This window comes from Malus sylvestris, chromosome 12 (assembly GCF_916048215.2).
Source record: "Malus sylvestris chromosome 12, drMalSylv7.2, whole genome shotgun sequence".
Taxonomy (NCBI): domain Eukaryota; kingdom Viridiplantae; phylum Streptophyta; class Magnoliopsida; order Rosales; family Rosaceae; genus Malus; species Malus sylvestris.
The window spans coordinates 15,769,178-15,790,899 of NC_062271.1; the positions used below are offsets into that span (position 1 = coordinate 15,769,178).

The 21,722-nt window shown below is 34.1% G+C and overlaps 1 protein-coding gene across 5 annotated transcripts; it reads left to right on the plus strand.

Moving 5' to 3' along the window:
* The first annotated feature begins 11,218 nt into the window (after nucleotides 1–11,218).
* On the plus strand, nucleotides 11,219–18,775 carry LOC126593203 (uncharacterized). Of its 5 annotated transcripts, none has more exons than XM_050259144.1 (22): nucleotides 11,219–11,383; nucleotides 11,459–11,509; nucleotides 11,614–12,384; nucleotides 12,470–12,541; nucleotides 12,635–12,839; nucleotides 13,003–13,111; nucleotides 14,003–14,236; nucleotides 14,444–14,533; nucleotides 14,758–14,850; nucleotides 14,964–15,045; nucleotides 15,125–15,184; nucleotides 15,265–15,317; nucleotides 15,417–15,583; nucleotides 16,066–16,276; nucleotides 16,404–16,461; nucleotides 16,566–16,622; nucleotides 16,737–16,982; nucleotides 17,659–17,723; nucleotides 17,824–17,880; nucleotides 17,957–18,050; nucleotides 18,244–18,384; nucleotides 18,475–18,775. In XM_050259144.1, exons 3-22 carry the CDS (start codon nucleotides 11,656–11,658, stop codon nucleotides 18,571–18,573), a joined length of 2,922 nt encoding a protein of 973 aa, XP_050115101.1. In that variant the 5' UTR covers nucleotides 11,219–11,383; nucleotides 11,459–11,509; nucleotides 11,614–11,655; the 3' UTR covers nucleotides 18,574–18,775. The 5 variants fall into 5 exon arrangements, with proteins under 5 accessions (XP_050115101.1, XP_050115098.1, XP_050115100.1 ...); XM_050259141.1 differs by having other exon boundaries at nucleotides 11,624–12,384; XM_050259143.1 differs by having other exon boundaries at nucleotides 11,220–11,383; nucleotides 11,450–11,509.
* Nucleotides 18,776–21,722: the final 2,947 nt, after the last annotated feature.

Below are 21,722 nucleotides of genomic sequence, written 5' to 3' on the forward strand. Positions count from 1 at the left end.
TAAATAAAGAAAATACTTCAAGTGAGTTAATTATTCTTAAAATTTCTAAATATGTTGTTTGTAGGTAATCTTGATTGTATATCACTAAATTTTCCTAAAATGTCTACGAACTTCTTCATTAGACTTTGGTGAATTCTTATGTTGTTTCTATTATAGTATTCATACCCATCCTAATAATGATGCATTTGTTTCAACTATTTTCTAACTATTATCTAATGGTAAAGTTAATGGTTTAAGCTTTATAATATCTTGTTTAAAATATTCTAATTTAATATCTTTACTAATAAAATATTTTTTGTCTAATCTTACTAATCTTATTATTTTATGACAATCATATTGTTGCGGTAAATTTATATTTTTACAACTCATGTAAAATTGTTTTCTAATCTATCATTTTGCTTTTATTTGGCTATACTCTTGTCTAATTATATTATATACATGTTGAATTTTAGGTCCTATTGCAATATCATTTTTCCTTGGATGTTTTTGCCATTCATTCCAATTTTTTTTTCTTCCACTTATTGATCATTTTATCTTTGTCATATAAGTATCTAATAAATTAATATCATTAATCACCTGCTCTTCTTAAATATTTAAAAAACAATATGAAGTATAAACAGTTATGTATTGTAAATCACAAATCTGTAACTGTTATAAATTTCAAAGGGTTATTCTATTTACATCTCACTTTTTATTGACTACACCCCACATAAAAATATAATTATATGTTCTAACATGAAATTACTATTTAGCCTAAGAGTTTTGTAAGTCAACCACGGATAACTTCGACGTTTTAATTACTTTCTGCACATTCTACATTGATTGTTTTAGTGACGATTAGAATATGAACTGACATTAATTAAGAATCAGTTTTATTTTCAGCTCGAAATCATCAAACATGCTTCAATATCAAATTCAATTGTCATTTGTACTCTATCCATTTTCGTACGAATGTAATTTGGGCATCACTCGTTTGAAACTCAATTGTAAAAAATAAGATAATATATAGAAGAAAATTGGCAAGTTTATTTAGGGTATCAGTCATTTCAAACTTTTCCCTAAAAGTTTGAACACGAATATGATAGTTGATTTTTTTATTTTTTTTAGATAGACTAATACGCGAGTTTGATGTAATATGTATGTAAAAACTAGAGAGTATAAAAGGGGTGCATAAAAGGGGGGTGTATTGAGAGTGTGGGTGTGAGGTGGTGTGAGAAAGCATGTGAGGTATATTAAGATAATTTTTAATTTAAAAAGTAGACATAAAGTGTTTTTAGTAGGTGGGGTATAGTCAACAAAATATGAGGTGTCAATAAAGTAGCAAAAAAGTTCTTACTCACTTCTAATAGCTCTTGTTTGTTCTTACTCACTTCTGTCATCTAATCTATTATGATAAAAATTCTTATTTAATTGAAATAACAAAACCATCTATATTAAAATATGTTTTAGTTACTCGATGTTGTTCTAGATTTTGTACTTTCCAAGAATGAAAATAATAAAATCTTAAACCATCTAAAGTATGTTTAAAATAATCAAACATGTTTGGTAAATTACTAAAATGTAACATTAATGTTACATGCACACAATTTTTTTCTCATATCTCTACTGTTTTTTTTCCCAATATTATGGATCTATATGATCTAAATTTTAATATATTTCATGCTAAATTAATTTGCTTTATTCCTCTCAAGAATGATATTTTACTTTTTCTATGTGGACTAACCATATTTTCATCCATGTAACCTACTCCTCTTTGTTTATTTTATTGCTCATTTGTTTCTCTTAAAAATTGTGGGTTCATTCTAGCTGTGTATCCTGGATTACTGTCTACTCTTGATGCTTTACTTTCTTCTACTGGATTACATTCAATTTTTAACTCTAATAAATTACTGTATTCTTTTGCTTCAAAATATGTTCTACTCATATGTCTAAAATTAATTTCTTCATTTTTTCATCTGAGATTTTGTGTAGTACTAAATCATGTCTTATATTGTTTTCTAAATATTGGTCTTCATTTGAGTTATCAATCTCTTCTATTAGTTTATCTATAATATGATCAAAATTTTGCTTAACTAAATTAATATCTAAATTATCAAAAGATATATGACCACTTTCACAAATACTCACAATTTGACTCTCATCATCTTCTAAATTATCTAATTGATTCAAATCATATCTATTTATTAGGGCTCTCTCAAATCTGCTTCTACTAAATTCTTTTAATTCTTCCTTACTAAGATAAATATCTTCTACTCTAGTTTTTCCTTTTTGTTTTCTTCCGAAGAATTCCATTTTCTATTATCAAAATGATGAATCTAAGATGTTCTGCTATGATTATTTGCGTTCAAATTAAATTTTCCAAGTTTTGTAATAAAGATGGTGAAAGTGATGAAGATGTGTTATGTAGAACTTGATTTATTTGCACTATTGCTCTTCAATTTGGTCTAATTTTTTGGCTAAATTTAAAACTAATTGGATAATTACATTATTTTGTCTAATTGGAATATTAGTACTAGCTACATGTGTTAAAAATTTGTAAACCAACTAGTTCTTCATCCAACTTATTAATTTCTTTCAAAACTTGAATATTTTTCCTATTGGTTCGGGGATCAGTCATTAAACTAATAATTTATCTATGTAATTTATTTACCATGCTCATTTAAATCTTTTTGCACTAATAGATTTTTTTTTTTAAATTTGTAGTTCAACTATTTCTAGTGATCTAATTTCTACCTACTTGGTCTTACTATCTATAACATCAATGAGCTCTTTTATTTCTCTCTTACTAGATATCTCTTATTATTTTTGTTATTATCTTCTAATTGAGATGTAATATTATCTAAATTGTGTCTAATAGTTTTTAGAGATTTTTTTCTAAAAATAATCTAATAAGTAATTTAATAAATTATAATCCTTAATATTTTCTAGTGTTATATTTTCATATTGACTAATAATAAGATCTACAATATTATTTGCTTGAGGATTTTCTTCAATATGGAAAATAATTGGATGACCATTATAACAACTAGAAATAAAACCTTGCGCATGGAGCTCAACATGTTTCAACATGTCAGCTACTCACAATGCAAGTATAAGGCCACAAAGGTTGCATTCAGATGTGCTGAGCTCAGAAGTAACTCAGTTAATGTCCAGTTATTTGTGGGCAAACATTCAACTATAATAGTGTACTCGAATAAAGTATGATCATCAGTTTATCAATATAATAATATAACTATAATGATGCTTTTCTGTTTTGGACAAGAAGTCTAAATAAACAAACACATTAAGAAAAAGAGAAAAACTTACTTAAGACTGGAGAATTGCTTGAACATGTGCACTTACTCTATTATTGACATACAAAAGGGTGGAAATTTACATAAATGAGTCTTTACAAAGGATGCTAGAAAGCTTTGGAGGTCGAAGGTTTCTTTGCTTTGGATGCACTGAGTTTCTCTAACTTGTGGTGTCATCTAATGAAGAAGACAATTCTTTCTTATATACACAAACTGGTCCACTATCCTACAAACATGCTTTTAAAAAGTATACAATTATTTACAACTAGTTTCTTAAAATGGTCGTCCCTATTAGTTGTTTCTGAATGTGAAGATGGAAACTTGTCTTCTAGTCCTTTCTGCTTTTTCAGTGACCACACTTGCTGCATGTCTTTCTTTATTGGGAAATTGCAAAAATTGACTCATTTTCTTAATCTTAGGATTGTAATTTTTGGATATGCACAAAGCCTATACCTGCTATACACAACAATAGAACAAAAATAGGATTTTTTTCTATACTTTGAATTAATCTAATTGCCCTCGTATATAAATGGGTTAATTCCTCCTTCTTTTTTTTTATTTCTCTCCCTCTCCCTACTCTCTCTAAAGTGGGAAATTGACAAAAACCAGGAGAGCAAAGACCTGTAGCCGAGCGAATTCTTGGTTGATATGGTCATGCATCTGGAGCTTTCCTTTGAAGATCTTGAGAGCTTAAGGGCAATACTTGTATTGATTGGGGTGAGGGTGAGTTTTGGAGGCGGAGAATCGACCTAGGCTTTCAAGAAAGGAGGGGTTTGGTTGCAGCGGAAGATGCAATGGCTACCATCGTCGTCAATCTCCGGTGGCTGCCGGAGCGCTTGTAATTGACGTTCCCCAATTTTTGGGTTTTTGGTAGTACAAAATTTTGATTGGATGAATTCCAAACATTGAGCAAGGCAATAATGGGTTTTGTTCATCTCTCTTATCTCTCTCTATCTCTCTCTCTCTCTCTCTCTCTCTCTCTCTCTCAATTTTCCCTTTTGTTCGTAAAAGTGTGAATCCGTATGGGTTCTTCTTCGAAGACGTAATTTGTTCCTATAAAGATTAATCCATATGGGATGTTGATTCAGAGGGTGGTGGGGGTGGGGGAGGGGGAGGGGGAGGAGGAGGAGGAGAAAGATGGGAAGTGAAGAAGAAAGTCTGGTACAATAAGAGTTTGGTAAAAGTTTGGTGAGGAAGGAGAAGAGCCCAGTTTTGCCGTCGAACTCACTACATTACACATGCACATGATATGCTCACATATATGAGCCAACCCAAAACCTCAAAGCTTACAACTCTATCTTCGAAATAAAAGAAATAACGTCATCATCTGTGAGTTTTTACATTTTATATGCGGGTATTTTCATCATTTTGCTTTTGTGCATGGCTCTTATTTTAGTTATAAGATTAAAAAATGGGTCATTTTTGGTAATTTTCCTTATTTATTTGTGTTGGACCACTTACTCTAGTGTGAGGAAGGTTTTAACTTTTATGTCCAATGACAAATGGGGCATTATAATTTTTTTTTTGTCCTTAATAGTAAATAGCCCAATTTTTGGTTGTTTTCATTAGTTTTCCAAAAGAAAAAGATTAGTGAATATCAATCATTATACTCTAGACTTCACAAAATTTTTCTATTTACTATGTTAACTTGTTATCTTAATGAGTCATATCGCATCAATATGTTATATTAACGTGTGAAATAATTTATACATGAATCTAATGAATTAAAAAAAATGGGTGACACACCCTATCTGTGTCTTTTGTCAACAATTTATTTATTTATGTACTAATGTAACTTGAAACTTCATATAAAGGGCCAACTCCCAACAACAATCAACATGACCAAAAATCTCGTGATAACTTTCTAATCATGCACTATAGAATAATAACTTTTTGAGATCTAAAATTAGTGAGCGGCTCTTGAAACAAATTTATTTAAATAAGAATGTAACTACCACTAGATTGAAAAAAAAAATCTATAAGTTGAAACAGATTGTAGTTTGTATATGAATTTAAAAAATAATTGCAAATCTAAACAAGTATCAATAAATATACAACTCAAAAGAACAAATGCTCAATCTATTTATCAAATATAGTTATAAGATAAATAGATGTATGTAGTCTAATATTCTAGTGAATAAGATGGGTTTCTACTGATGTATCCTGAATTTGAAGCTTCTCAACCCTAAAGTACTGTAATAGTTTTGAATTCGTTCCCTTTTCCTTAATAATAATAATAATAAAAAGATAAATAGATTTTTAAACAAAATCAAGTGGCGTTGTATCGTAGTGATGGAAAATAATTATGCCTATGCATCTTATGCGGTTCAATCTCAATTGATTCCCCTCCACCCTAACAACGAACTATTTATCTCACTAATTCTATTTCTCTCCTAAAAAAATTTCAATTTTTATTCTTCTGTTACAAAAATAAATGATAGTAACGATGGGTGGTTCGAATTCAAAGGAGGGTGAGAAAGTTGTTTTTGCATTTAAAAAAAACCTAATGAGATATATATAAGGGTAGGTTTGGTATGGTTATCGTACCAAAACCCTCATACCAAACTTTTGATTTGACAAAGTATATTACCGTTACCGTACCAAACTTTCGGTATATCGAATTTCGGTATGCCAGTTGGCATTATGGGTGAATCGAATTTCGGTATACCAAATAATTCAGTTGGCATGGTATGGTAATGGTAATTGCCACTTTGTTTGGGGCCAAAACCTGATTTTTTTTTCCTACCCAATTCAAGGGCAATATTTTTTTTGGGTGCCTTTTATCTTATATATTGTAGCCTAAATTCATCTATCATTCATCATTCACAATTCACACACATACTAATATGTCAAATGATGCATCAAAATTCATGATGGAAATTACGGTTACAATCCAAATGGAAGTTACAAACCAAAAATGGAAGTTAAGTTTACAATCTAAATAGAAGTTAAAATTTCAAACCAAATGAAAATTCCAAGTGGATCTAAACTTCAAAAAATAAAAATTCATTGATCAATTCTTCAAGCTTGAGATGTAGAAGAAGTATTTGGAAGAGGCATTGAATTTGAACTTGTAGAAGGTTGAGGTTGAGCTTGTGTCATGTCTACATTACAAACAAAGAAAACATATTATTAACAATTAGAACAAGAATTAAAGTTGAAAACCGTTTATTATTGAATTGTTATATATATATATATATATATGTATATGTATAATTTATATGTATAATTTATTTAACATATATTTATATTTTTTCAGTAGGGTACGGTAATACCATCACTAATGGTATCGAATACTAATATCATACCATAAAATTTTGGTTCAGTACAATACCGTGCCATTATCTATTGACACAAAAAATTTGGCATAAAATTGGTATGATATGATTGAGAATTCAATTGATATGGTAATTTGGCAAATAAATCTACCCCTAGATATGTATAAATAATGTTCTTAACAGATTGAAACAAATATTTATGGCTGACAGTAAGCGGTTCACCTATTTCAACCGGAATCTACTCATTCCAAATACTTTGTTCCATGTCAACAAGTCATGTGCAATATTGCCAAGTCAACTAAGGTAATTTATAATTGCAAAGGCAAAAGTTAAAATTATAAAATCATATTTGACTTGCAGATGACGCATACCATAATGGCAAAAAAAGCAATCATGCCTATGTATTATGATACATGTTTAAACCCTACCAATTCTCCTTCCTTAACAACTATTTATTTAACCCACTAATGATATTATTTGTAAAACAAAGTTGTACTTGACTTCAAATGTGATGGTGCAAGTTACAATACTTTCAAAGCATAGGGGATTAAATTTGAACTTTAACTAGCTCTTATGCATTAGAGAGAGGTTACACCACCAATTCTAGAGTCAAGTATAACTTTGAGTTTTTAATGGTAATAGCCAAAATTTAACACCAAATTTCATAAATGTCACTTTTTAAAAAATCTTTCAAAAATAACAGAAAATCCACTTAAACACCCTCAAATTAAAACCAAATAAACATAAACTAAAGAATTCTGGGTTAACCAAGAATCAAGGACCATAAGATGCACATCCCTCATCCATATCATTGTTCCCAACATCCTTGTCGTACCCATCACCAGCAAAAGTTGTTGCCAACAATGAAGGTACCATTAAAAGCCCTTCTTATGGGTACAAGACCGTGATAGCAATCACTCTTTTTCTCCAACTGTCTTCATCCTTGGCTAAACCATATGGAAGTACATGATCCATATTTGTTCAATGAATTGACTAGATAAAGGCCTAACGCTTTCGAAATGGCGTCCTGAGCAACCGAGCTTCAACTCTAGTAGTAATAATGGGGATCAATCTTGTGGTAGGAGGTAAGAGTAAGAAGATGAAGCGCACTGCGCCCAGGTCCGATGATATCTATCTCAAGCTTCTCGGCCAGTTGTACCGTTTTCTTGTCCGGAGGACTAGAAGCAAGTTAAATGCAATTGTTCTTATATGTTTATTCATGAGCAAGGTCAACAAGGCACCACTTTCTCTCTCGAGGTTGATTAAGTATATGTAAGGAAAGGATAACAAGATTGCTATGGTTGTGGGGACTATCACTAACAACATTAGGGTTTAGGAAGTTTCACAATTGAAGGTTACAACATTGATGTCCTAAGAATTCTCGGGAAGCAGTGAAGCACTTCTATGTAGATGTTTTTGGATTTTGAGGGTATTTAGGTCTATTCATGTGAGTTTTCTGTTATATTTAAAAGTTTTTATAAAAAGTGATATTTATGAAATTGAGTGTTAAATTTTGACTATTAATGATAAATACTCTATAACTTTTGTATACTTTTAATGTGAAGTCACACCCTTAACTCTAGAGTTATATCCAAAATCAAATATGACTTTGCATATAGCATCCAAGTCATATACGACTCTAATATTTTCCGGTGCATTGAGACTCATTAGTTAATTTACAACTAGCCTTTATGCAGGCTTTTTCTACATAACGGCGCGCTATGCGCGACATACAAAGTTTTAAGGAAGCTAATAATTTTGAATACACTAAATACCTAGGGGCAAATTCCCACGTGCAACATATGTCAATATAGCGCATTCTATCAAGGAATTACAGAGAACTTTCCAATTGGAACAACTCAATATAAAATTCATTAAGTGGTTACCACAGATTGATCTTGGACTGCATTGTCTCTGAAATTTGATGATTAAATATTAACCGTGAAAACTGAAATGCATGGAAACTCATCAACCAAAACCAGGAGGCACATTGGGGTCCTCATCACCACCATCACATGCTCGCTTATGCCCCATTTCCGTAGACGTGCCAGGTGCCAGTCTATTATCATCGGGAGCCAGCCTATCCTGCAGCTGACGTGAACTTTCCTTCCATCCATCCATGGCTCCCTTTACATAAGGTGGTTAATGGATATCAAGACAAAAAATAATCATCAAGCAAAGAAAGCGAACAATGGTTAAGGGGATGTAATTAAAAGTGGCTTCCAGAACTACAGGATCAATAACATTTGGAAAGATGTTAGGGCAGAGGAACTATAATGTTGGCATCAAATGAAACCTTTCTCATCTGACCAACAAAGTACATTACACTTCATATGCCATCATCATGGCTGCAAAAACCTTTTGGGTTAACACTCATAAACATGAAACAAACTCCAGAAAGTAAAAATTTCACAAATAGTCAAATAAGTCACTGCTATAGTTTTTTTTTTTTCCTTTAATAATATTTATGGCAATCTGCAATTGCTTTTATGCAAATTAAATAAGCAAAATATGATAATCAGCATTTGGACATTTTACTCTCTGAATAATCGAGACAATGTTAGGAAGATAAACAATGTTATATAAATGTTTAGGAATGACAAATAAAAAATGTCATAGTAAGAGTTAATACAATCAAATAGGCTACTCATTAGGTGAAAAAGAAGTTGGAACAAAGTCGAATGCTGAGCCAAAAGTATAGATATTTAAAAAGAATGCGTAATCCACAATTAAATGGAACAAAGAAGCGATGACAGAAATCACTTACCATGGTCATAGTTATCAGTTTGGTACTCAAATCATCTTCAAGGTCCTTTCAAATGCGATCAATACAGCCATTAACTATTTTATAGATTAATTTCTACTAGACAATCATTAACTCTCTCTCTCTCTCTCTCTCTCTCTCTCTCTCTCTCTTGCGCGTGCGCCTTTTTCACACTATACAACCCCTGTCTCATGGCCAACCTCTCCAACCCCTCATAGTCGCACGAAACAACCCAACTTGCTCCGCCTCGACCAACCTCCCCTAGCACAAACCCCGCGAGCACAAAATAACTAATACTAGTTTAATTGAAGCAATTAAGAACTGACCAATGAAACATCATCATAAAGTATTCAATGAAAGGTGAAAAGGCACCAACTTTAATTAGGGGTGGGCGCGATGCGGTTTCGAATGAAACCACAACCGAAAACGAAACATTTTGCGGTGCGGTGCGGTGCGGTTTTGAAGCCAAAACCGAAATGAAACCAAAACGTTCGGTTCGGTGCGGTGCGGTTTCAAACGGTTTCGGTTTGGTTTTTGAGAAAAAAAATGTACAATTTAAAATATACACCTATTTATGCATAAGACGATCTTATTTTCCTCGTATATTAATTAATAAATATGCAGTAAAATTGCAGCAAAACTGCATAAAAAACAGCAGCAAAAACTGCACCAAAACTGCACAAAATTGCACCAAAAAATAATGCAGCAAAACTGGATAAAAAAACAGCACCAAAAATTGCACCAAAACAGCCCCAAAACTGCACCAAAAGTGCAGCTAACTTGTACCAAACTTGTACCAAAACTGCAACAAATGACAATTACTAAAATTGAGACAACATCCAATGCATCAAAGGATTTAAACTTTAAATCCTTATGCATGACATCTACTAAAATTGAACTTGATCACCAATCACAATACTTTACAACCCAATTAAAAGGTTAAGTTTGCCATAATACAAACCTATAAGTTATAACCTAGTTGAAAAGTTTAAAATATAAGTTATATATCATTTATTTATTATATGGTGTGGTTTCGGTTTCGGTGCGGTTTTGAAAACCCAAAACTGAAACCAAACCGTTTTGTGTGCCGCGGTTCGGTTTTGAAACCGAAACCGTTTCAAAACCGCAAAACCAAACCGTTTGGTGCGGTTTGATTCGATTCGTGTTTCAGTTTCGGTTTTCGGTTCCAAGTGCCCACCCCTAACTTTAATAGGAGGAAAATATATCAGAAAGTGTAAGTGTGAGAGGGAGAAAAGAAAGAGAGTAATATACCTATGAAAATGGTGACAGAAGACCCATGCATGACCCTGCCTCGTCTTCACCATCCTTTTAGATTTTGTTGTGATTCACTTGTATCCATGGCGTGGAATGAAAAACCACACACTAATTTTTCAATTATGTAGGATGAGGGTGGCTGGTAGTTTTACAGTTACCGGCAAAACGTGGAGTACGGGTGGTTTCTTTTCCTCTACAGTGGTTTCTTCACGTTCGATTTTTATTTTGATTTTGATAGTCGTTGTTTTATAATTTGTTTACACTAATACCCTTGCTAACTCTTGTCTTCTATTTTCAGTTGGTTGTAGATTTTTTTGTTTGAGGGACTTTATAGTCCAAATTTTTTTTGATAAAGCCTTGAGAAACCAAACTCTCATTCTAGCTTTCTAATATTAAAGATTAAAGATAAAATATAAACTCCGACTCTTCCGGTTCATTGAAGATGGCCCATAAAATATTATATTTTCATGGTAAAATTAATTTTCCTTGTTTTTATTTTTGCCAATTAATTTTCCTTTTCTTTTTTGTGGGTTGGCGTGATAAACTAGGAGTGATGGTGTTTTGGTCGTTTCACCTATTCACTGAACTTATTTACGGATCCCACCATTACCCACCCTTCCTATCATGCGACTGCTGTCTATCTGATTCTCTCCCCTCTCTCTCTCCTCTCTCCCCTCGCTGACAGTCGAGTCAGTTCACCCTCCCGATAACGGCGATATCGTGGCCCTCTCCGCCTCCCTCCTATCAAATCTCCATTCGAATTTGGAGAAACAGTAAGTGAAAGTCCCTCATAAACTCTAATTTATATCCATCCGATCTTAATCTCTCACATTTCTTAGCCATCTCAGAGTCGCAGTTCGAACCGATTTCACTTGCATGGCCGTCATCTGATATATCCGGTACAGTCTTCCTCCCTCAATTTTTGTTTTAGACTCGATTTTGAGGGTTTTAGTAATTGGGTTTGGAAATTTTGTTTGATTTTGTGTGCGATTTGTTTTTGGAGGGTTTTGCAGATTTTGGGGACGATTTGTGGGACTGAACCGGCATGAAGCGGGAATTGGCTTGTGTTTTGGAGGGTCAGACTCCGCTCGCTGATTCAGTGGCTGGGACTCAGGACGAGTCCCAGACGAGTCCGTTTGTTGTATATGAGAGACTTAATCGTAAGAGGTTTAAGGGTGCGGTTGTGAATGGTGTGATTGTCTATACCCGAGAGAGAAGGGCTCGGATCAAGGGCGGTAATGGGGTTTCGGAGGGGGCGGAGATAAATGGGCGGAAGGGCTCGGAAAAGCCGAGAATTGAGGAAACCCCTTCTCATCAATTAGTTGAATGTTTAGTTAAAGATGAGTCAAATTGCAATTTGGAGATACCCAGGTGTAGACATGAGGGTGGCAGTGAGCGGTCAGGGTCTTCGTGTGAGGAGCACGATATGGAAGCAGACTTGGTTGAAATTGTAGTTAAAGATGAGCCCAATTATCATGAGGGGGAAACAGATATGAAAGGCGGGGCATTGAGGCGGTTTACTCGATCAGCATTGAGACCCAAGTTTGAGCCTACTGTGGAAAATGCATCAGGGTCTGTGCCTGTTGAAGTGATTTCAAATATAGAGGGGGAAGATACAGTTGGAGTCAGCATGCTGACATCGCCGCTGAAGAATAAGCTAGAATTGAAAATGTCAAAGAAGATTGTGGTGGACAGGAAACCTACAACAGTCAAAGAGCTCTTTGACACTGGCTTGGTTGATGGGGTGCAAGTGATTTACATGGGCAGCAAGAAGGTAGATTTAATTCCAAGTTCATATATATGCATATTCAATACGTTTAAGATATGTCATGAGCTAAAAGTGGCACATTATAATTTAGGCATTCGGTCTGCGGGGCACAATAAGGGATGGTGGAATTTTGTGTTCATGCATACTGTGCAACGGCGGCAGAGTGAGTAATGTTTGTTACCCTAATATGGTTTAGCATGCTATAAACTGTTTTGGGATTTGGTTTGTGTATTTATTTTTTTTCCCATCAATGTAGGTTATTCCACCGTCCCAATTTGAGATTCATGCTTGTAAAACATACAGACGAGCAGCACAGTATATTTGTTTTGAGAATGGAAGGAGTCTGCTTGATCTCTTGAAGTCGTGCAGAAATGCTTCTTTGCATACATTGGAAGCAACAATTCAGAAGTTCATCAGTTCTTCACCCATGGAGAAGTATTTTACTTGTAAAAAGTGTAGTGGTGAGTTGTTTTTTTTTTTTTTTGTTTTGTTTTTGTTTTTGTTTTTGTTTTCTTTTTTTTTTTGTTTTTAGTCAATATTCTTTTTCATTAAGAAATTTAATTGTATTGATTGTAGCGATTTTCTAAAAGTTTTCTTATTGCTATTTTTCACTATCATTTCTAGTGTCTTTTCCTCCATACTGTGCTCTGGGTGATGGATCTCTTTGCTATTCTTGCATGGAGCCGAAGCAGCCTGAGTGCAGCCTAACTCATGAGAGAGGCAATAGTCTCAGGTACTGTATCCTGTCGAGCTACCTCATCCAACTTTGTCATTTTGTCAACTTATGCTCCGGAATATGTTGATTTTGGTTTTCCAGATTGTAGCCTTTGATTTCCCCTTACTTAGCCAGTGTTTGATGTAATATATTTTGCTGTTTTTAACCCTTCTAGGACTGTATTGGGACATTGGCTATAAAAAGAAGGGGTTTCGTAATTTTATGTTAGTGGGAATCTTATCTGCATCTTGTCTCTTTAGCATCAAGATATTAGTGTCAATTTTTTTTTTTGTTCTATAAGGTCAATGCTTAGGTAGTATTATATTTTGCTGTTTTTAACCCTTCTAGGACTGTATTGGGACATTGCTAAACTCAGTGTAGTGTATGTTATGCTTGTGTTTCATAGATTCAAATGATTCATGTTTGCTGTCTATAAGGAAGTTGATGGTAACATATTACTGTCCTCAAGTTACTGTTTCATAGGTATTAGTTTGACAATATGTGTTTATTTAGTCCTAGGGTGGGAATTGGCTGTATTCTTTCTGAGATTCTGAGACTGTAGTTTGCTAACTGTTTCTGAAAAACTGTAGTTCCATTGGGTGCACTCAAGAGGCTCAAATTTATTGTTTAACAATCTATCATGATATTTTCCGATTGAAAGAATCTTAAAAAAAGCCTAATGTGTTTGTTGGATCTAATATCTGTGCCATTATACATGGATCAGCTCCGGTGTTTTCTCATTTGTTGGGATTACAAAGTCTGAGGACATTATATCATAAGTCACAATACTATATTTCTGAAACCATATGTAAAGTATAAGAATGTTACTTAGCTTTTGTGTCCTTTCGGTTTTTGTTATAGAGATATGCAAATGACATTTCATATGTTCTTGCATCTGTATTCTCTCAGTTCTTTGATACCTGTTTCAATCTCAAAGTCCTCCAAGAGTGCAATCTCAAAGTCCCGGAAAAGTGCAATCTCAAAGTCCCTGAAAAGTACAATCTCAAAGTCCTTGAAAAGTGCAATCTCAAAACCCTTGAGAAGTGCAATCTCAACTCCCCAGAAAAATGCAGTGTCAAAATCCCCCAAGAGTGCTCCACTCTATTTGTCACTGAAAAAGAAGACCCAGTTGAATACAAGAAGGTATGTCTCTTCTTTGATGGCGTCCCATATCCTTTTGTTGTATCGTTAGTGCATATATTGGATGGATAAGTTATGAAGCACTAAATTAACCAACCTAAATGACTATTTTGTTCTAAATAACAGCTGGATCATTGAAGGGACATAGTTTTGGTTGAGGTTTTAGAAGGTTCTTTTCCTTCCCTTTTTATGCTTCTATGTTCACTGCAGGTCATCAACGCCAGTTTTGATCTCAGATCCGTCAAAAAGTTCTTCTCCAGAGAGTTCAGATTATAAGAGTGGATGGAAGATAACACCAAAGTTGGTATCTACTTAGGTTTCCTTTGAATTTACAACTATAATCAATGATAGACTTATGTTTGATATTTTCGTCCGACTAGTAATCTTTTCTAAAAGCAATTCAAGAAAACTGATTCTTTCCAGAAACCTATTCAATATGTGAATTGTCTTGATAAGTAAATAATATACAAACATTATCTGTATGTACTTCATCTTTTTTGACAGGTTGTCTGAATTTTTTACAGATCTTCAAAATCAATTCTGATCTCAAGGTCCCCCAGTACTTCTTCAGTGTATTTTTCTTCGCAGAAGAAAAGTCAGTGGAGGATTACAACAAAGTAGGTTTCCCCTCCTTTTGATTATTATTAAAAAGTTTATGATTTTGGGGAGCATAATCTTGGATTTGTGACATGTGAATAATCTCTTTATTCTTTGGTGTATCTTTCTAAAGAGATCAGCGGCTGCATAAGTTGGTTTTCGAGGAAGGTGGATTACCTGACGGAACAGAAGTAGCATATTATGCACGCGGACAGGTCGTTTAGAAAAAGATTGGTCATTTTTACATGCCATTTATGGGCTTATTGAAATATAATAATTTCTTCTGTTGGACAGAAATTGCTAGTTGGTTACAAGAAAGGATTTGGAATATTTTGTTGTTGCTGCAACAGTGAGGTTTGTGTGCTAGCATTTGGAGTTCACTGTACTTGAACTGTGTTGGAGCCTTTAACCTTTTTATTATCCAAAATCTGCAGGTCAGCCCGTCACAGTTTGAGGCCCATGCAGGTTGGGCCACACGCAGGAAACCGTAAGCTTTTGTGAGATATTCAGTGGCTAACTATGTCACAATTTACCTTAAACACTTGATAATTCTATGGTTGTGTTTTTTTATTTTTATTTTTGGCAGCTATGCATACATTTACACATCTAACGGAGTGTCTCTCCACGAGTTGGCTATATCTTTGTCAAGAGGTCGGAAATATGCAGCCAAGGATAATGATGACTTGTGCATCATTTGTGCCGATGGTGGGAATCTTGTGCTTTGTGATGGATGCCCTAGGGCCTTCCACAGAGGTGAAACAAAGATTTTTTTTAAAATTTTTTGGAGTATGATAAAAAATTGTTAATTTCCTAGTAATTGACTGTAAAGCTAGTTCAATTTTGTTTTCGTTTTAAAGTAAGACATTTTATTTTCTTTATAAGCTCAATAGGAGATGCTATTTGAATGGATGAGATCAAGTTGTTACACTGAATCTATGAACTGCAAAGGGCTATTGCTTTATTTGTAAACCTTTGGTTAATTATATTTCAAGTTTATGATGTGGAGACAGAATTTTCTTAGAATTTGTTTTATTCGTGTGTTGTCCGTATAGAATATTGAGTTTTTGTAAATGGGGTGAATTGAAATTCATTTCATTTGTATTTGAATCTTGCATTTCAGTTATTGGAGATATGCATTGTATCTGAAAACACTCATTGAGTTCTTTATCTGGTACACTTCTGCAAACTGTGTTTGCCTTATATTAGTTTTTGTGTGAATTTTTTGCCTCCTGCAGACTGTGCTTCTCTACCAAGTGTTCCTCGTGGTGACTGGTACTGTAAGTTTTGTCAAAATATGTTTCAAAGAGAAAAGTTTGTGGAACATAATGAAAATGCTGTTGCTGCTGGAAGGATTGATGGAATTGATCCTATAGAACAGATAACCCAAAGATGCATTCGTATTGTCAAAGACATAGAAGCTGAACTAACTGGATGCGTTTTATGTAGGTAATATCAGAAACCTATTTTGTTGAATTCTATGGTCTTAGACATATTCCTGATGCAGTTGTGGCAGATAGCTGTCAATATACTTCTGTTTATGTTGCTTTTATTTTATTGTTGGTTCTGTATGCAGAGGTTATGATTTTAGCAAATCAGGATTTGGTCCACGAACTATTATACTTTGTGATCAGGTACTTTCTTCTTTTTTGTGCCATAGTTGGTGCATTTTACATGAAATGCTACTTTTGCTTCTATCTAAATGTCCAAATGGTACTCTTCTTTTATTGTGTGCCAGTGTGAGAAGGAATATCATGTTGGCTGTTTGAAGAAACATAAAATGGCAAATTTAAAGGTGAATACTTAATTGAAGGACATATTTGACAACTCACATCAGCAAAACCTTCCTTATCCTGTGGCCTTGCAAATTAATTTTCAGTTTAGACTGTTGACGTCACTTGTTTAACAGGAATTGCCAAAAGGGAAGTGGTTTTGTTGCGCAGACTGCAGTAGAATTCATTCTATTTTGCAAAGGTTGCTGACTAGAGGAGCTGAGAAGCTTCCTGACTCTCATTTGGATGTTATAAAGAAGAAGATGGAGGCAAACGGTTTGGAGACTGTCAGTGGGTTTGATGTGAGATGGAGACTTATTAGTGGCAAAATTGCTTCTCAGGAATGTCGTTTTTTACTTTCAAAGGCTGTTGCTATCTTCCATGTAAGTGCTGCCCTCTCTGCTTTGAAAACGTTGTGCTTGCCTACAACAATTTATGATCATTCCAGTTTTTCACTATCTTCTGGAGGGCTGTTCATATAATTTTTATTTTTCGTTCAATTGTATTTTCATGATTCAATATACATTAGTTTAGTCATGTTCTTAGAATTTCCTATTTCTTTATTTGTTTGTAATAACCTTTCTGTTAGTATGTCCCTACACATTTTCCTTCTGGAAAATTCTGTGATAACTGAATATCTTAGACGATTTGTTATAATTAATGGAAAAAAAAGTAATGAATTGAAAGAAGTCTAGTTTCTGCATTGTCTGATAACTAGCTATAATTCTTTTGCAAGCAAAAACGAAAAAAAAAACAGAAATTCTTTGGTTACAATTGCACATAGGCAGCACAATCCCCTTGAGCAAGATGACTTCTTTAGGACCCACTTGATGCAGTTGGTGTTTGTTTCTTACGGTGATTTTCTTTTTCCCCCTTTTGTATGACTGAAATGTTGATTTTGATAGACAGGAATTTTACAGTGCACTGTGCTTTTATGCACTAGGGTTATTTTTGATTTTTCATCATTTTTTGCATTAAAGAAGCATTTTGAGGCATTTGTTACACATGAGTGGAGCAATCATCATGACTAACTGAAATTCTCCGATATTTGTGTCTCAGGATTGCTTTGATCCTATAGTTGATGCAGAATCTGGGCGAGACCTTATTCCCGCCATGGTTTATGGGTAGGCATAAGGATATGTTATACCTTTATGTTGTAGTTGGTTTATTTTTGACAGTCTTACATGTCCATCTTTTCTAACATTACTTTCTTCTCTCTCTCAGAAGAAATGTTAGGAGCCAAGAATTTGGGAATATGTACTGTGCAATACTGATGGTCAAGTAAGAATTCTTTTGATTTCTGGTTGTGGACTTGCTTCCGTGTCGTATAATTGATAGAACTCGTCTGTTCTTGCAGCTCAACTGTGGTATCAGCTGGAATTATACGTGTTTTTGGTCATGAAGTTGCTGAACTTCCTTTGGTCGCTACTAGTAATGGTAACCATGGCAAGGTGAGACTATATGAATATGAAGTTGTATTTTTCTGAGATGATTATGTTTATTTTTTTGTCCTGCTTTTCTTTTTCCCTTGGCGGTTTTGTGATATAATATTTAATTATTGGTAGTTTTCATTATGCCACCCACAACGGGATCACTGCAGTTTTCAATTTGATATGGTTTAACTTTAATCACCTAACTTCACAGGGCTACTTCCAACTATTGTTCTCCTGCATTGAAAAGCTGCTAGCTTTCTTGAATGTGAAAAGTATTGTGCTGCCGGCTGCGGAAGAAGCAGAATCCATATGGACCGATAAATTTGGTTTTACAAAAATGAAGCCGGAGCAGGTATGTTTAAATGTGTCTAATTGATGCCTCAATTCTAGTCGTACCTTTTCTTGTGCCCCAGTACTTACGGTTGCGTCCCTCGTGCTGCAGCTCACCACCTACCGAAGAACCTGCTACCAAATGGTGACATTCAAAGGAACGTCAATGCTACATAAAAGGGTTCCCGAGTGCCGGGTTGTAAGCACATGAGGGAAGGGGAGAGCGAAGGGAGATTTTTCAATTTTTGTTTTCTGATCTTTTATTAGCAAGCTTTTTGTTTCCAGTTCATGTTTGTAAAATTTTATGAATTGGAATTGTCAAGCCTCTGCTGTTCATATCAACATTTTTTTGTTATTGAACATCACCTTAATAGCTAGATTTCTATAATACACATTCTGCATGCGTTTGGTAATCTTCTCTCGTATATTCTCTTCTTTCTGTGCAATTTTGGTCGGATTGCTCTGGTGGTTGGGGCTTTTTGGTCTGCCTACTTCATCTCGGTTCAAACTCTTCCTCCTTTCTTAAATTTTATAATTTAGCCTAGTAAGGCACTAAAAGTATATAAATTTTTCAAGTAATATATCGTTACCAACATATTTCTTAATAATCCAAATTTCTCTCAACGATATGGAGGTGATAAATTTGTTCAACTACTGATAGCAAGAAATCCTAAATTGCAGGAGGGGAAGTTGTTATTGTATGAGTAGGGTTTTCTCCCCTTTTATTTCTATTTCCTTTCCTTCTCTTCTCTCACACTTTGCTGGTTGTATTATTGTCTCTACAAAAAAATTAATATAAAACGATGTGATTTAATCGTAACCGTTCAACTAGGAGGGAAGGGAAAGAGGGAGAAAATCCTCTTTCTTATTGCGTACAAATGGCCTCATGGTCGCTCTGTGTGGGAGCACTGGCGGAATAGACTCATAAAATTACAGTAGGGTTTTGGTTGTGCCTTAATGTTTTAAAAGACTTGTCTTGGGGCGCGCCTAGTCGACCTTGAAAGCTAGGGTGGTTTGCCGCATCTGTTTTCCAGGAGTCGGCGTAAGACGTCGCGGGAGCACGCCTAGGTGGCAAAGGCGCGCGCCTCAGGGCGTCCATGTGTTTTTTTTGTATTTTTTCAATTTTTTGCTTTGTATTTTATTTTTATTTTTTGTAAAAACCCAAAGCCGTGCCCAAGGGAGAAGATGAACAAGACATATGGCGAAGGTTTTTTTTTCCCTGATTTTTCATTTTTTAACAATTGTTTTCTCTTTAAAATTTAAATAGACAACACTTTGTAGACATTTATTACCTCACTAACTCTTTTTTATTACTTTTATTTTTTATATTATTTTTAGATGGATAGATAAACATCTTTTTGTTTCTTATTATTCTCATCATCCCAACAGAAAAAAAAATTAAAAAAATGGAGAAGATAAACATCTTTTTATTTTTAGGAAAAATAACATTGATGATACTTTTAATATTTAATTTTTTTATTATGACAATACATTTTAAACATTTTAAGAAAAGAGAAAAGTTAAGGGATGACATCATTGACATTTTTACTCTGAAGTGTAAATTACACAAAATACCCAAACGCCTACAATTCTTTGCTAAAAAGGGCCTACGATTCTCCGGAGGATATTGATCGAGTTCACTTGTATCCCACCCTGCCCAACTTGAAGCTGTAATCGAAGTCGAAAAGCAAGCCGCGAGGGATTTGATTCGTGACAAGAAAAAGGAAAGAGCTTGGATAGCATTAAAATTTTCTCTTTCTGATTCGCAGACATGATCAAAGCCTGGAAGCTAGAGCCGCCTTCCTCTTCCTCCTCAATTATTTCTATTGCTTCCTTGTTCCTCAGTAATCTTTTGTATGCATGTACGTATGAATTTGTCTAATTGTTGAATTTGTTGCCAAATTCAAGAGCCCATTTATTGCTTTCGGTGGCAGACATAAAAAAGGGTCAAAGGCAATTTATGCCTTTAGGCTCACATTAAAAAAAAGCAGAGAATTAGAAATGGTGAAGATGCTTTGTTTTGGTTACGACCCAGAACAAAAAGAAAGCTCCATTTTTTAGAGCACAAGACGCAAACAAGCAGAGAGTAAAAGAAAAGCCATGGACAGCCTCATTCGAAGAGAATAAGAAGAGCTCCTGCTCTCCACATTATGTAAGCAATCACTCCATCAAATCCATGGACCTCCAGATTTTTTTTTGAGGTTGAATTGATTGGATTTTAAAATAGGAAACTAAATAAAATAGTTTGAAAACTTGGAGTTTTAACGATAAGGATAAAATAAAGGTTAAAGTAAATAGTATAAGAATTGATTTTTTAGTGTAAAAATATGGTTTTTCGTTAAATTGAACAGTATCAAAAACTTTTCATTAATGTTGCCTTCTAAAATTTGATGTATAATTTCTTCACATCTTCATTCCGTAATAGAGAAATCGTTATTTTTTATGCGGAAAGAATGATACATGCATACACAGTTGAAGTCAATTCCCTCTTTATAAAGCACTGTAAGTGGTTAAAGAGCCTTAGTGGAAAAAAAAAAAAACTCTTTAACCACTTGCTCTAATAATGGGTAAATTGAACCATTCACGTGAGTTTATAGTTATGGTTTGCACTGATTCTACAAAAATGGTCGATGACGGATTAAACTGATTCTGCAAAAATGGTCAAGGACGGTTTGAATTGATTCTACAAAAATATCGATGACGGGTTGAATTGATTTTGCAAAAATATCGATGACGGGTTAAGCTGATTTTACAAAAATGGTCGAGGAAGGGTTGAACTGATTATGCAAAAACGTCTGAGGACGGGCTGAACTGATTCAGCAAAAATTGTCTATGACGGGTTGAACTGATTCTGCAAAAAATGGTCGAGAATGGGTTGAATTGATTCTATAAAAATAGTCGAAGACGGGTTGAACTGATTATGCAAAAATGGTTGATGACTGATTAAACTGATTTTGCAAAAATGGTCGAAGACAGGTTGAACTGAATCTACAAAAATAGTCGAGGACGTGTTGAACTGATTTTACAAAAATAGTCGAGTACGGGTTGAACTGATTCTACTAATAAAGGATACAAATTGATTCTGCATAAATAGTCGAGGATGGGTTGATCTTAAGGCACATATTAATTTTGTTAAAGTTGTGAGAGTTGTGTTCTATTAACAGCCTTAAAGCTTTAGGGGTATGGTTGGCAATTTAAAACATTATTTCTATGTTTTTGGGCTGAGCTTTAGTTGTTTTTATGCTTTTGTCTCTTCTTGACATGTTTAAAAACTAGTGGAGTTTTTTGAAATATATTAAAAGTTTTTGTCTCTATATATAAAGTTCTCTTCTTTTTATTGTTTTTTTACCTTATATATTC

Excerpts from the sequence above, each read along its gene's own strand:
- LOC126593203 (XM_050259144.1), top strand. The coding sequence starts at position 11,656 with ATGAAGCGGGAATTGGCTTGTGTTTTGGAGGGTCAGACTCCGCTCGCT. Across the intron at positions 12,840-13,002 it reads TACTTGTAAAAAGTGTAGTG|TGTCTTTTCCTCCATACTGT; the intron begins GTGAGTTGTTTT and ends TATCATTTCTAG. Across the intron at positions 15,584-16,065 it reads CCCTAGGGCCTTCCACAGAG|ACTGTGCTTCTCTACCAAGT; the intron begins GTGAAACAAAGA and ends TGCCTCCTGCAG.